Source organism: Balaenoptera ricei, chromosome 1 (genome assembly GCF_028023285.1).
Source record: "Balaenoptera ricei isolate mBalRic1 chromosome 1, mBalRic1.hap2, whole genome shotgun sequence".
NCBI classification, from domain to species: domain Eukaryota; kingdom Metazoa; phylum Chordata; class Mammalia; order Artiodactyla; family Balaenopteridae; genus Balaenoptera; species Balaenoptera ricei.
The window spans coordinates 128,666,996-128,682,449 of record NC_082639.1 but is presented as its reverse complement, the minus strand read 5'-3'; the positions used below and the strand labels follow the sequence as shown (position 1 = coordinate 128,682,449).

At 44.6% G+C, this 15,454-nt stretch overlaps 1 protein-coding gene across 1 annotated transcript in view; it reads left to right on the top strand.

The window, feature by feature from the left end:
* FAM78B (family with sequence similarity 78 member B) overlaps window positions 1-1,578 on the top strand; it is a 92,240-nt gene extending 90,662 nt beyond the window's left edge. The window contains exon 2 of the mRNA XM_059903277.1: window positions 968-1,578. Within this exon, the coding sequence (XP_059759260.1) occupies window positions 968-1,490 (523 nt within the window). The 3' untranslated portion in view covers window positions 1,491-1,578. The remainder of the gene's footprint in view (window positions 1-967) is intronic.
* The last annotated feature ends 13,876 nt before the right edge of the window (window positions 1,579-15,454 follow it).

The following is a 15,454-nucleotide window of genomic DNA, read 5'->3' as shown; positions in this document are numbered from 1 at the left end:
GAAATAAAAATGTATTTATCTTGTGGGATATTTTGAGCATTAACTGAGATGACGTAATTAAAGTACTCAGCACGGTGGTCGGAATAGTGCAAGCATTCAGTAAATATCAGCTATGATGATGATGATGAGTAGTCCATAGCACTGGGGGAGAAACATGGGCTAAGAGTAGGGCACATATTCTCCTCCTTCCCTCTGTTCAAGGTTGGGAGCAGCCAGGAGTAACAAAGTACACAGAATGGCAAGTTTGCTAAACTAAGCAATTAGACTTCCAGGCTGGACTTAAAGTTGATGGGAGAACAGCATAGTAGAGACTATGTATGCCAGCCTACGGCACAACGTGCACATTGAGGTGTTTTCCTAAAGGTGACCATTATCTCCTGTGTTATCAGTTTCTATGTCTGTTTTCTAAATGCTGGATTGGCCAATGACTAGAATTTAAACAACTTTCTTTGTTGAGTAGATATCCTACTACTTTGATTTCCTAGGAAATCAGTATAACCTTTAACCTTACCTCCCTTTGCCCTCCTTTCCACCTGATACTTCCTTCCAAGTATGTCAGATTTCAACCACCACCTTTTCTTAACAAACCTTAGAGATGCGCATACTTCCTGACAAAGTGGTTTTTGCAATTGAATGCCTCTAGGTAGTTCATTACAATTGCACCATTCCAGCTAATTGATGCCTCTTTGTGGGTCTCATAAATGCTTCTTTGAGATTTTTGCTTCCAGTTGGACCAGCTATGGCTTAATTTAACTTGTTCTGGTATTGCTTTTTTATTTTTGTTTTGTTTTGATTTGTTCTCATTGAATCCCAAAACAGCACAGCATAGAACTTTTTGACCTGAATTCCCCTCTGAACTTCCCATTTTGCCCAAGTTGACTGTGACAGTAAGTGGTGGGCATCTCTCCAGCTTTTGAAAAATTCATTCAGCCTCTTCTTTTCTTGTGCATCTCTTCTGCTTTGCCAGGTCAAGCTGGGAACTGCCTGACTTGAGGGAAGGGAGAGTAAAAGCCATCAGTGACTCAGATGGGGTGAGCTACCCTTGGTACGGGAACACCACAGAAACTGTGACCCTGGTTGGCCCCACCAACAAGATCTCCAGGTTCTCCGTCAGCATGAATGACAATTTCTACCCCAGTGTGACATGGGCAGTGCCAGTGAGTGACAGCAATGTGCCACTGCTCACGAGGATCAAGAGGGACCAAAGTTTCACTACCTGGCTGGTGGCCATGAACACCACCACGAAAGAGAAGATCATTCTGCAGACTATCAAGTGGAGGATGAGGGTGGACATTGAGGTGGACCCTCTTCAGCTCTTGGGGCAACGGGCCCGGCTGGTGGGCAGGACTCAGCAGGAGCAGCCCCGGATCCTGAGCCGGATGGAACCTATCCCCCCCAACGCACTAGTGAAACCCAATGCCAACGATGCCCAGGTCCTCATGTGGAGGCCCAAGCGGGGGCCACCTCTGGTTGTGATCCCTCCTAAGTAGAAGCAGACTGGCCTAACTGTGTGTGGAGCACACGCCACTGAGACACACAGTGAGGTTGCCAGGGGTGGCAGGAGCCAAACTGAGTTTCTGAGCCAAAGCAGACCTCGTGGTTTGCCAGCCTTTGCAGCCACTTGTGAAGAGTAGAGCTGCTCCTTGGGTGGTAGAACCATAATCCTTAGGAAAAATCCCTTCCTTTTAGGAATAAAGAAATCACTGATTTGACAGACTTGCTGTGATTACCATGCAAGTAGCCATATTTTGGAGCTGACCAGGATGATTCTTTGAACTATTGACCATTTCTTTCCTGTGAGATGCAGGGGATGGAAACAAAATTAAACAGTGCCTGTGGCAAATGCTGCTTCCCAACCAATTAGAAGTGGGAGTGAAAACATCCACACCAGGTGTTTGTAAGACATACAGTTCCACTGCCCAACTGGAGGGTGCTGGGGAAAGGGGTGGAAGGAAAGTCAGGTGGTGAAGAGAATGGGCAATGGAAGGAGGAGGGAATAATTTGTTATTGCAAAATAATACCTGTGCATGTCTTAGTTAATCATCAGATCGTCAACACACTCACTGGAATGAAAGAAATGCTAAGAAAACTGGAGACATGATATTGGTTCCATTCTGAGGGAGAGCCTCCTAGGAACTGTCCAAGTTGCTGACCGTAGTTCTAATTGATGGTGACTCTCAATGGTTCCATCTACCCACCTCTTTCCAAAAACTGCTTATTTAAAGTATCCTCAATCACAGTATTTGGATAGATAGTTTCTGTATTCTGCAATAACTGTGATATTTGGGGCCTTCACCATGTTTTTAGTGAAGCCCGAAATGTGATTTTGTTTACAGCTGCTTATTCTGTTCCCATTACCAGCCCTAAATTTACAAAAAGATAATTGTTTGTAAGCCATGAACCCATGTAGAGTTTCAAGAACATTTTTACAAGTAAGAATAGTATTTTTACTGTTACACATTCACACATGCAAGCACACATGCCAGGATATATACAGCATAATTACTAGCAGATTTGCCAGCTGTACCTGTATGTGTGCTTATAGCCTTGATGCATACCCAGTACATATACTGTGTACCTATATATGTTTATTTTAGCTCAGTTTCACAGAAGCTCAACTCTAACTGCTTGAGCATTTGTGAGAAAGTGCTTCATAAGTCTTAACTTCAGACTCTTAATGAAAATCTGAGTTACTCACAGTAAGCAAACCTGTATTGCTGAGATCTTCAGTCAGGCCAATATAAACTTTTAAAAGTATCCAGTCTTTACCATATGGATCACCACAGAAAGAGCTTTTAAATCACTACAAAAAGAGCTTTTCCTTTTATTCTCCATAGTGCTAATTTTGATTGATAGATAGATAGATGACAGATAGATAGATAGATAGATAGATAGATGATAGATAGATAGATAGATCCTTGTTCAAGCCCCCCCCCATGCAAAATAATTATAAAACTCTCGTAATATCATCGTGGATTTTATGGGTGGATACTGCCAGCCTAATTTCAGAGATGAGAGAGTTACGATTCAACACAATTATTACAATCCCATGGTTGGCTCCAGTGACCTGTCTTTTATCAGAGTTTGAAAATGGAGAAGAAAAAACAGGAGGACTTGTTTATTACTTTTATTAAAAATGCAATTCAGTCTAATTTATTTCAGGTCACTTCAGGTCCCAGGAGATGGTGCTTATTTACATGAGAGGGTTAACAGATCCACTCCAAATTATGCAGTGTTAATCTCACACTCCAACCAACAGCTACTCTCTTATAGATCAGTTATTGATGGCAAGCTGAGCTATTTATAACACCACATTAATGACACATCGGTGACTCACAGAAGACCTGGAGACATTCCATTTAGAAATAATTCAGCTATTACATTTGGATTCCTCTGTCCCTTCCCATGTTATGCCTCCTTATTTTATGGGAGAGGTAGTCCCAGAGAGCTCCATGGTTTAAATATAAAACTGCTTAATTTCCATGCTGATGTCAGAAACAGGACTCTCTCCCTGTGATTGAATTAGATGCTACCCTTATGGAATTCTGGAGTGTGGATACTTATCCTGAAATCCAATCCCTGTTGGCCCTGCTTTAAGAAAAACTGATATTTAAAAATCTAAAATTGTAACAAACAGAAGGTTAATGAGGAAGGATTTTTTACATTGCAAAATACTACACAAGATCTCTGCCCATTAAAATAAGATATTACTTACACAGTTATGTTTATAGCATAACTTTTATTGTATTTATAAAGCAAGGTGCTACATACTTAGCTAGACTTGTTCCTACTGAAAACTCACACTTTTCAGAGTTTTAAAAGAAATGACCTCCCACAAGTTTTCTGGAAAATTATGTAACAACAAAAATGAGAAAAGTAGATGGGAAAGTGCTTATGAAAGTTAAAGGCACTGTGCAAATATACATTTTGATTATTGTCAGTGATACTGTTGTGAACTCCATAGTTGGGTCTCTCAATTCTGAAATCAGTCTGGCAGAATGCGCTATTGCCCTGTAGCCTATTATTTTAAAGTTATAGTTGCTTTACAAGGAAATGATCCCTTTTCTTTCTGTCATCCTTAGATCATTACCTTTCAGCTAATCGGGATATTGCCAAATGAAACTCTCCAACAAGAGAGAATTCACCTTGAAATCTCGGTTGGGGTCACCTCTATCCTCCCATGAGGCCTTTCTTCCCCTGACAGTCCCTGGGTCTGATGCCAGATACCATCAGCTTAAAGGGGCTCCTGTGGTGCCTTGATTAGGTTTTAGTTGGGTGGTCTTAGTACTATATTTGGATTCCAAATACATATACACACAACAGTTGGCACAAGAGTTTTTAATTCCTGTGTGGAAAAGAGCATTTCATTAGGTCATAGATTCTTTAGTCACCTTTGAGATTTTTTTATTCCATGATCTCAAGGAAATTGAGGTCGAGCTATATTAGCTCATCTATTCAGGGTCACATCATTCAAGGGGTCATAATTAGCAGCAGAGCCAAGAGAAGACCCTGGGTCTCCCATATCTCATATCACAGCATGGTCACACTTACCTAAGACCCACAGTTTTCCCCTTGTCTCCAGCCAAAGCATTGTCACCATCCTTGAGCCATTCACCCTTTTAGCACTAGAGACAATTGAATCCACCCTTTAAAGAATAGGGGGAAACCCTTGTCACAAGTATGTTCAAAAAAATGAATGTTCCTGGTTTCCTTTTATCTATGCAAGCTGTTCTGAGATTGAAATCTTAATCTGGGCCCTTTGCAGCATCCTACATTCCCAGTTCATTGCTTTGGTCCACAGCACCTGGGAAGGTTAGAGGCGAGTTCCTTCTCTGCCTCCCCTTCCATGGGCCTTTTTGCAACTCCCTCTTGCCTGGTGCTAGGAATATCTCACAGGTCAAAATCATGTTCTCAGCAGTAGTTCTGAGCAGTAAAATAAAAGAACTACAATTTATGGAGTATTTTACAAAAGGCTTCCACATGCATTTTCTTATCCCCAGACAGTCTTATGAGTGTAATATTGTTGTTGATATTGCTATTATTATCCCCTTTTTACAGACAATAAATTGAGATCCAAAGGGGTTAAGTGACTTATCCATAGGCACACAAATAGCAAATGTCATGAGTTAGGATTCAAACTGAGCCACTTGGCTCCAAATCCCATGCTATTACACTATATACTGTGGTGCCTCCCGCGTTGTTCCCTGCCTAGAGAGCACAAAAGAGAACGAAGGAAAGGAGAAAGCAAGTCACTTTCACCCACATAGTCATGTAGTCCCTACCAGTCTACTAAGTGGACATATTAAAATAGGAGAAGAAACACTGTTTTCTTATGCAGAAAACTGTGTAATCCCCAGGGAGATTTGCCCAGAAAAAAGCCTGTCGGGGGCTGCAGTGTGGGTGAGCTGGCTGTCACTCGGCATCTCTTAACACAGTACTGGTAATTAGTGGAGTAGGAAATCTGCTCTCCTGGTCTGAGAATCCCTGAAACACCATGAGCACAAAAGGAGGAGGAAAGCATGCATCCCACAGCTGAGGTCCCAGCTGAGCAAGGCCCTGCCACCCGCCATCCCTCAGTGCGTCAGGAGCAGCATGTGGGGCAGAGGCATTGGAAACAATGGCTTTCCAAGCTCCGGTTGGCACCTTGAACATTCTTGCTAGAACTGAGGGCACAATTAAACATTGCCAGAGCCAGCTCCCGACTGAGTTGCAAAGAAAGATGTAAACACACACACACACACACACACAGACCCGCTACACTCACACATGCTTCAAGCTGAAAAGAAAATTAATTAAAACCCCAATGAACGCCTGAACTCTATAATTAAGCCTAAAAGATCCTTAGATAGAAAGGGAGTGGAGTGAGCAAGCTCGGTGCCCAGAGATATTTTTACCCCAGAGTCTTATTGTCACTAATTTGTTCTGAGATCTTGAGTACATCTGGTTCCAGTTTCCCTGGTAGGACATCTGCCTATGGAAGGCCTTCAGAAGAGTTGCCAGCTCAGTGGCCAGAGGACAGCCAAGGCTGTTTGGCCATCCTTAAACACTCTTATAGGAATGCCTCTAGGGAGATGGAGTGCTGTCGCTCACCTTGGTCAGCCATGCCCCCTCCCATGATGGATCCCATCACTAACTAACCTCAGTCCTCCTAATAATTCTTTTGAGGTCTGCAGTGCTTTACAGTTTACAAAGGGTTTTTACCTTCCTTTGTGTGGAGTAAAAAACATCTCTATTCAAGATAAAAAATCTTAGTATTGGTCTAATCTTTCTCTTCATATTGTTATTACTAACAATAACTCCCATTTGATTAGTATGTTGCAGTTTGCATAGCACAGACACAAAAATTTTGTCATTTGATTCTCAACAATCTTATAAGGTCTGCTTTATATCCCCACTTTACTGACGAGGGATTTGAAAGTCAAGTGACCTGTCCAAGGTCACACTAATATCAGTGGTGCTCTTAAGATTTGGATTGCAGTCTTCTGGCACCACACTTTTACTCCGTTCTCACAGAGCATTTTCTCCCTAGTTAAATGCAGTCATCCTTCTCTGCCTGTCCAGCCACTGCTATTCCTCAGGCAGGGCTGACTGACTAGCAGAGGGAGTCTTTGCAGGGTCACCCTAATTGATCTCCGGATGCACTTTGTCCAGACAGAATAAGCTGTCCTGAAGAGTCTGGGTTCAGCTGTCTCAGGGTCTGTGCTCTCAGGTGATTTCTCTCCTCTTCCACCTTGGAAGAGTACTCTGAGACAGGAGGCCAGAGCCCAAGACCTCAGCATGACTTGAATTTTCTAAACGCAGCTGATGAACTAGACCTTTAGCAAATCACGTAATTCATCTCAGCCTCAGTTTTCTCCTTTGTTAACTGAGCCACTAATACAGCCCAGCCAACATCATAGTCAGGAAGACACAGCAGGATGATGTCTGGAAACACTCCAAAATGTCTAAAGTGCTGCCTGATGTAAGGTTTTGTCACTTCAGTAGAATCATGGGGCCCAGGGTTAGTTGCAGGTCCTCAGGTGCCATCGAATTGGAAGCCCAAGACCATCTCAGGGAAACCCACTGTCCCTGCCAAGGGAGGCATGGCCTTGGGGGAAGGTGGGGTTTTTGAGCTCCCCCTGCCCCCAGACACCTTGATGGAGAGAACTGGACCCTGGCAGTCAAGAAAAGAAAGGAGACCACTGCATAGCCCTGTAGAAAGCAGCTCTGAGCAGAATTTATAGCTGGAATTCCAAGAGTTCCTTGCCTTTTGGAAAGGAAAAGAGGTTGATCAGATCTGGGCCGGACTTGAAATCCCAGCACAATTTGCCTAGTTTAAGCCTCCTGGAGAAGCCAGCCAGGGACAGCTATGTTTTTCCTGTCACTGGCTCAGGCAAGAGATACAGAGGGAAAAATTATTAGCATTATATGTATATATAATTTTATGTGGGTCTCCACTGGCCTGTCTGTCCCTAGACGGTTTTTGATGCCCCAAATCTTGGCTGGGATGCCACAGTTTGTAGGTAACATTACAGATTTGGTCACATGGGTGCACATAAAAGGAGGAAATACTTCTTCCAACGCTGCCTCCACCCCCAAGCTGTCTCACCACCGTGGAGGCATATTTGGCCATGGCCCCTCTCTCTGCCGGCCTTGCCTGCTATAGCCCTATTCCACATGGCCCCATCTGGACCAGCCACATAGTCTGCTTCAGGGCTACTTCCCAAGTCTCCCTGCCCCAAACCCCAATCTGTGCCTCACTGCCAGGTGGGCCCCACCACAGACTATCTGGGGAGAAAGGTAATTTTGCCCAGCTGGAGAGTGGTCCTGAAGAGAGCCTACTATCTCTTCTCACCAAGACAAATGTGAAAACAGGCCTTTGGGTAGCAGGCCACGTGTGGCCTTGCAAAGGAGGCTCTTCTCTGCCTCCGGGCTCCTATTTGTCCTTCACTAACCCAGAAAACGTGGCCTGACCCTTAAAACAGCTGAATGCTGGGTCAGAAATGCCCGGGAGAAGGGAATATAGACATTCGAATTACAGCAGTGAGGGGAGAAGACCAAGACACAGAGCAGCAGCCCAGCTGCAGTCAAACCTCCCTGGAGATCGTGAGGGGCTCTGATAGTGCACGTGAAGCATTTGAAGGGAGAGATGGCTGAGTCTGGGGCTGATCTCAGGCTGGCTGAGACCCAGCATCACTAGGAGCAGGGAGGAGACAGGAGGGAGGACAGAATGCTTTGCTTCAGGCCAGACCCGGGACTAGCGTGAACCAACCAAGGTGCCTGGGCTGGAAAATCTAAGAAGGTGCCAACTCCTGTTTGCGAGCTGTGATTCTGTATCTGCTGAGAGGGAGCTCCCTTCAGTGTGTGCCCTCGGCACCTGGCTTGCCTCACCCCAGCCCCAGCCCCAGCCCTGCTTCGTGCCATGTTCTATGCATTGTTCTCTTCACAAGAAGAGCAGATATGGGAGGGTGTTGTGAGACCCCTCTGGACACTCACTCTTACAAGTATTTGTAGGGGGTGTCTCCTATGTTCCAGGCTAAACAGAGTCTGCAGGTAGACAGTGCCCACAGGAAACTTTGGAAGCCACTCATTTTCCCCTTTGGAGTCATACATCACAAAAGGAAGCCCAGAATCTTGGCAAGTGCTCCCTTAGTCAGCCTGTCTGGCCCAAGAGCTCAATGAGGATGGCAAAGGTGACAAGGCAGCACTCTGTCAAGCTCTTTGAGCTCTTTGAGCGCTTCCAAAGAAACGCACTGGGGAAAACCTAGAGCCACATCAGTACATACACGGCTCCGATGATGAAGGGAACAGCTGGTTCTCTCTCCATCTGCTCTCGTCCCATCACCCCCACCCTTCAAACCAATTAGAATATTCCACACAGACGTGATCCAATGAAACATTAATTGGAAAAATAACAGGAAAGATAATACATGCACTTCAGGCTAAGAACTATTTCATTAAACTGGGCTTTGAAAGCAAGACAGCCAATTAGATTATTTCCCACTTCATTCCCTCACGTACCAGAAACTATAGAAAGCTATTACTTCTAATTAATTAGGAAAGAAAGAAGGACTCTGCATATGCATATCAGATGAACAGGGACTGAGGCGCTACCTCACTTACCTCTTCATGCACAGTACACATGCATGCATGTGTATACACACACACACACACACACACACACACACACATCAGGGACTAAAGACTCATCTACTATCTCACCTGGAGAATTTCATGGGTCTTCTGAAACAGCAAGAAAATACCTGTTCCTAAGAGCCACTCACAAAATCAAAAAAGAGAAATTCCTTCTTTGGGCATGTTTATCAGAAAGGAAATGTGGCATTTCTTATGAGAGAATAAGCAACTCTAAATTCACCTGGATTCCAAACTTTCTGCAGCCAAAACAATGTCTTTTCCTCTTCAGTAAAGAAGGAAGCATCTCCCAAGCCTATTTCAAATGCTCAGGAGGGTCTAGTGGACCAGGAAATCTGAGACCCCTGAGGCCTGATTTTTGAATTGACTTTATTATGCAGGTCCTCTCATGCAGATCACCTGCACTTTTCCATCTGTGAAATGGGAAGAAGACCTGTCCTCAGTGCCACAGTCACCCCTTTAAAGGTTTTAGGCTTGTGGGAGCACACTGACATAGAGCTCTGACCTTCTTGTGCCTTGCCTTGGGGAAAACTGGTAGACAGAACTCGACCATGCAGTTAAAATATTTTTTGTACAAAAATTATGCTAACCCAAAGGCATCTTTATTGTATAATTAATATAATATGAATAATATGATAATGAATATAATAGTCATGTAAAGCAGTCATCATGATGATATGACTTCTGCACACAGGCAGTGTGGTCCATCAGCAACAGAGAGACTCCGAGGTTGTCTCAAAGCCTCTGCACACCTGTACCCACTTGGTACTTTACTCTCCCCCATCACCCACCATGTCTTTCACTCTGTGCCATGCGCGACATCAAGGGCTGGCAGAGCCTAGCACGATCAGTGCCTCTGACCAATCGCTCACTGCAGGAAGAGGAACTGGCATTCATTGGCACTACAGCATGGTAGCTATTCCAGAGCACAAGGTGTAGGGAGGGACAGTTTCTAGAATGGCTTCTAGGCTACTAAGTCCCCATTTGCATGTATAATGGGGTTGTCTGCAAACTTCAAACAATTGGAACAAGTTTATTTGACCATCTCTACAAGAACTTGGAATTTGGTTTCTTTCTGAAACTGAAACCATGCATAAAATTTGAAAATGCAACAGTGTTCATTTAGAATCATAAAAACTAGTTATGCCATATAGCAGTACATCCCTGTAAGCAAACCCAGCATGTCAATAATCCAACGATACAAAGCATACAGAAATGATCAGGGAAGAAAGAGGAAGATGCCCAATGCTTGGATTTACCTCAGAGCAACTCCTTTCATACGTTCAAAAATACCCTTTTATTTTAAAAATTCAGTTCACCACTTCTTCTTTAGGACCACCACTAATACATGAAGCAATATATACAAGTACCCCAAAAAATAGTGGCAAATTTTTTTCTTTTTTTAAAGAAAAACTGATTGACAACTTCAAGTTGAATAATACAGGCATATTCAAAAAGTTTTAGCACAGTTGGAATATGTGGCCATGCACAGGTATACTGGGTGAGCCATAGGGTTCTGGTGAATCAGCGATTCTTGCAAATTACCTTGTGCCTTTGGATGCTGAGAACCAAGGCCATGGAGGGTCTGGAATTCCCACCCATTTCTGTAGATCCTTTTGTGCCTTGCTGATGGGTTACCTCTGTAAACGATCTAGAATCCCTTAATATTATTTTAGTCTTTAATCATTTTTAAAGAACCACATAAATGCTATTGACCATCTTGACAGAGCAATGCATATGTAAATAAGTACCGATAATTTTGCATAAAAATCTCAGGGTCGTTGTCCCCTTGCAATCTATTTATGGAGCCCAGATTATGAACATCTTCTTTTAAGGAATGGCATTCTTTGGTCACTGTCTTAATGCCCATTTTATTTACATGTCTCCATGTCCACATACAGGTCACCTAGTAGGACAAGGCACACCCAGGAGCAGAACCACATGGCAGAGACTAAAGAGGACGAAATGAGCGATGGCTGGTGGCTCCAGAAGCTGAAGCCCTGGACAGCTGATTTCCCATTAAAATGGGTGCCATCCTACCTGTCTCCTCGCCATCCTCCCATCCCCTCATCCCATGACCTGTACCCCCTCCCACCCCACCACGCGCCATGCAGCAGTCTCCATGGGCTAACTGGCTGGCTGGTTGGCTCCTGGGGAGCTGTGTTAAAGTGGGAGTTGTGCCTGCTGTATCTTTTTGTGTGGAAAGTGTGGGTCCATCCAGATCTCAAGTCCATGCCCATCCCTCTAAGTGAAGCTGGGATGAAGCACTGGTCAGCTTGGACTTCAGATACCTAAAATGTTCCAGCGTTGGTTCCCAAACCTGCCTGCCCTCCCTACACTTTTGGGTGAAAAACAGAGGGAGTACGTATCTCCCCTCTTTCTCCCTTCTCCACATGGGTGGCCAGTGTTAATACTCTCTCTAGATTTCTCTGATCCTTGGAGAGCCAGGGCCAAAGCAGTCTTATTTCCCCTACATGGCCAGGCTGGGTACCTTCGGGTAACCAAGGGCAAAGTGTATGTCACTAGGATCGGGGGGTGAGGGGAGAACCACCCTAAGAAGGCAAAAACTGTGTGCATTATTTTATTTATTGCCTTGCTTATTGATTTATTTATTTATGAAATATGTATTTATTATACAGCAGAAAATCTACTCCCATCTTTGAGGCAGCCAGTCCCAGAATTTGTCTTCTTGGCCCCAAGGGGCACAGTGAATTATTCCTCTTTTAAATGACAGAAAACAGGGGGGGAAATTCTCTCCCTCTGCCCAAACACCTCCACCTCAAGCAGATTTTAACCAGAAGTGGGGTTAGAAACCACCAGCTAGTGAGGCTGTAAAGCCACACACATCAGCAGAGGCTTGACTGTCCAAATAGAAGCTCTCAGAAGCCCCTACCCCTACCCCCTCGGATCAGTCCTCCCCTTCTCCTTCTTCATGTGCATGACGGGGACTAGCCACTCAGCTCCAGCCTGACCATCTCAGAACTAGACTCCTCAATTGCTCTGGTACTGTCTTCTTAACTAATGCCACATGCACATTAGAGACACCTGAGGAGCTTACAGAAAACCCAGTTCTGGTCCCCTCCCCAGCTCATTCCAGCAGAATCTCTGGGGGTAGCCTGGTCCTGATATTTTTAAAAGGTTATGCAGAGGATTCTAACGTGAGACTAGAGTTGAGAAGCACTTCTAGTGTCTTCTCTCCTTTGCTTCTTCCCACCACCCACATCCTTCATCCTTTATTTCCCAAGCTTTCTTCAGCACCAAGAATAGGAAAAGGCCATTGAGGAATGATGAGTTCTCTTCCCATTCCTCCAGCCCTGAACCTTCCCCATCTCTGACCCTTCCCACTGAACTTTCCCCATCAGGTCAACCAACCTGAGCAGATCCCTGGAGAGCTGGCAGGTCCCTCCAGTTGTACATAGAGGCTGGTACCTGCACCCAGCCTGGGGGCTGCTCTCAGACAACTTCCAGCTTTTCTCAGAGCAGAAACCTACCCTTTCCCAGATTCTTTCTCTACTTGCCCTTCCCCCAGGCTCCCAAACTCCAAAGCTGGAGACATTTATTCTCCAAATCCCAACCCAGATGGGAAGGCCCGTGCCCAGTCTTTACAACCCAAGCCTCGGCCATTTCTGCAGAGCCACCTGAATTGAACGCAGGTCTGCTGATAACAGAGAAAGGAGTCACATTGCCCCACGCCAGTCCTTTCCCCAAGAATTGGACCATCCATACCCCAGATGGCTAAGAAGAGACACCTCACATTTCACACTTACACGATCTCCACTGCTGAGTGTGAGTAAATATGTGTGTGTGTGTACACATGTGCACACACTATATACAAATCATAGAGATATACTACATTCATAATAGACCCAAGTGAATTCTATATTGGATATATACACAGAATGTTGTAATATCTACAAACTGTTAGACACACCACACACACACACACACACACACACACACACACACACACACACAGCCTAGGGAAACCTGTGATGTGGGAAGAGTTGTTTTTGCTACCCCATCGCCCTCAAAGGTTACTCTCTTGCCCCCAAGTAACCTCCCGGGGCAACTACTATGTCAAGCACACCCTCAGCTGCCCAGCTGGTCCCTCTCCTGTATCCCATATCACCAAGCCTTGTTTCCCAATTAGTCAGAATGTCCCTGCCCTACGTCCCATCTCTCAGGGTCCTGCTCTCTGATAGGTGACAGACAGTTCAGTCAGTGGGTGCTAAAGAGTTGAGTGTTACCCCTCCCAGGTGACAATTATGTTTTAATAGGGGCTACAGATAATGCCTTAATCTGAAAGAGTGGCCCTCATGGTGGGAATTTCAGGCACAGTAGTGGGCCAGTAGGGGAGATTATTTTTTATCAGAGGGGGACGTTTTACAACCCCTCAAATCATACCTATCTCTAAAATCAAACCTTCATCAATGCATGAGCACAAGCAAGCGCACTTAACCTATATACACTTTCCATAATTTTGAGACACCTCTCCTATACTTTCCCTATGTTTAAAAATGAAAAAAAAAAAAAAAAAAAGGAACCAGCTAAATTAATTGAAACCTCACTGGGAAATGTAGCCTATTTTTCACCGGCCGCCAGCCATCTGGCCCACGCTACCCTGTTCCATTTCCCTTCTGCTCCTTCTCTTTTCTTCTCCTACCACATCATAGACTTGGATGTTCTCTCCGCGCTCTCCTCACACATCTCCCCACATGTATTTCCTTCCTTTCCTGTTTCCCAATTGGAATTGTGCTGTTTTTCGGTGTCATCTGGACAAAGAGCAGGTTAAAAGCATGAGCATGTGTGTATCACTTTGAAGAAAGAGAACCCAGGTATTCTGCTACAGTTTGGAGAAAAACCCAACGAAGGAAGAGATGAAAGCTGGCTCTGCAGAGTGCCTTAAAAATGACTTTAATTAGGAAATTCTGAGTCGTCAGTCTTTGGATGTTACATAAACTCAAACAGATGTTGCATTTCACTTCTCTGGGATTAAAAAAAATGTTAAATACAGTATGTATTCAACAACAACAACAACGTCTCTTTTCTTTTTAATTTGGTCCTTAAAGATGCAGTGCCTGGTTTTCCAAAAAGCCCAGGGAAGGCCCCAGGGACATACTGAAGGCAGATGCAGGAGTCCTGCCCAGCTAGGAAAACTTGCAGACTAAGGCAGAGCGCTGCAATCATTGTTGGTCCAGAAGGCAAGTCTCAGATGAGAAAGAAGCTGGATGACGTTGAGTAAGGAACAGAAAGGGGTCCTCATCCTTCTCCCTGATAATGCACTATCTTAGTCTGTGACTCAGTGCTGTGAAATTGGGGGAAGAAGAAATTCTAGAAACACAGAGGGCAAATCTTGCCCTTCCATCCTCTCCCCACCTCCACTCCTCCCTAGAGCACCCTTTGATCAGTTTCTGCTTTGCTTTTGCTAAATGATTTTCCTTTAGCTTAACACTTGCTACCCAAGGTCAGACTAAAACAAGATATTTGGAAGAGTCTGAGCTCCCGAAGGCAGTTAAGTCTTCGGGATATTGCCTTCTCTCCCACAGAGCTGCATTTTTAAATGATTAGACCACAGTTAGGCAAGAGTGGGAAGTATAGTGGGGATGGAGCTCTTGACCTGTACTTGTATTCTGAAAACCCGATGGAGGTAGGAGGAACTGGGGACCCAGTCCATCAGAACCCTGCCCCCTGCCTCTCCTGACCGCCTCACCCCGACCTGCTTTTCTGCTTTGGAAGCCAGTGCCTGACTGTTAAGTGCCTGGTGTCCTCTAGGTACCAGCTGTTCTCTCTACTGCACCTATTATTCAAATCTGTCATGGCTATTTTACATAAGAGATGTGACCATTCTGTGGGATCAGCAGTTCTAAGAGGGCTGAGAGTCACTAGTTCATATTCTCTCTCTCTCCTCTCTCTTTCATTCTCTTTCTCTCTCTCTGTCTCTGTCTCTCTCTCACATTCACACACACACACACACACACACACATACACACCACCACCACCACTCAAAAGAGGTAAAGCAAGAAAGGAGACCCAGATACTGAAATAGAGAGTGGTAAATAGTGGTTTCCACTCTTGGAAAAAAAAATTTCTCTATCATACATGTCATGAGGTGAGGGGGGTATATTTTTAAGCATATGTATTTATAATCTAAGACATCCCCAACCTTCACCAACTCAGCCAAGCAACACATGCTCAATTCTATGGGAAGCAGCTTTGTAGACACATTTTAGGCAAGGAATTTCCGCATCTTCTCCATTAGAAAGTGTGATCTGAGGTACACTCTCTGGGAAAGGGCAATTTGCACTTTTTTCCCAGTTCATTT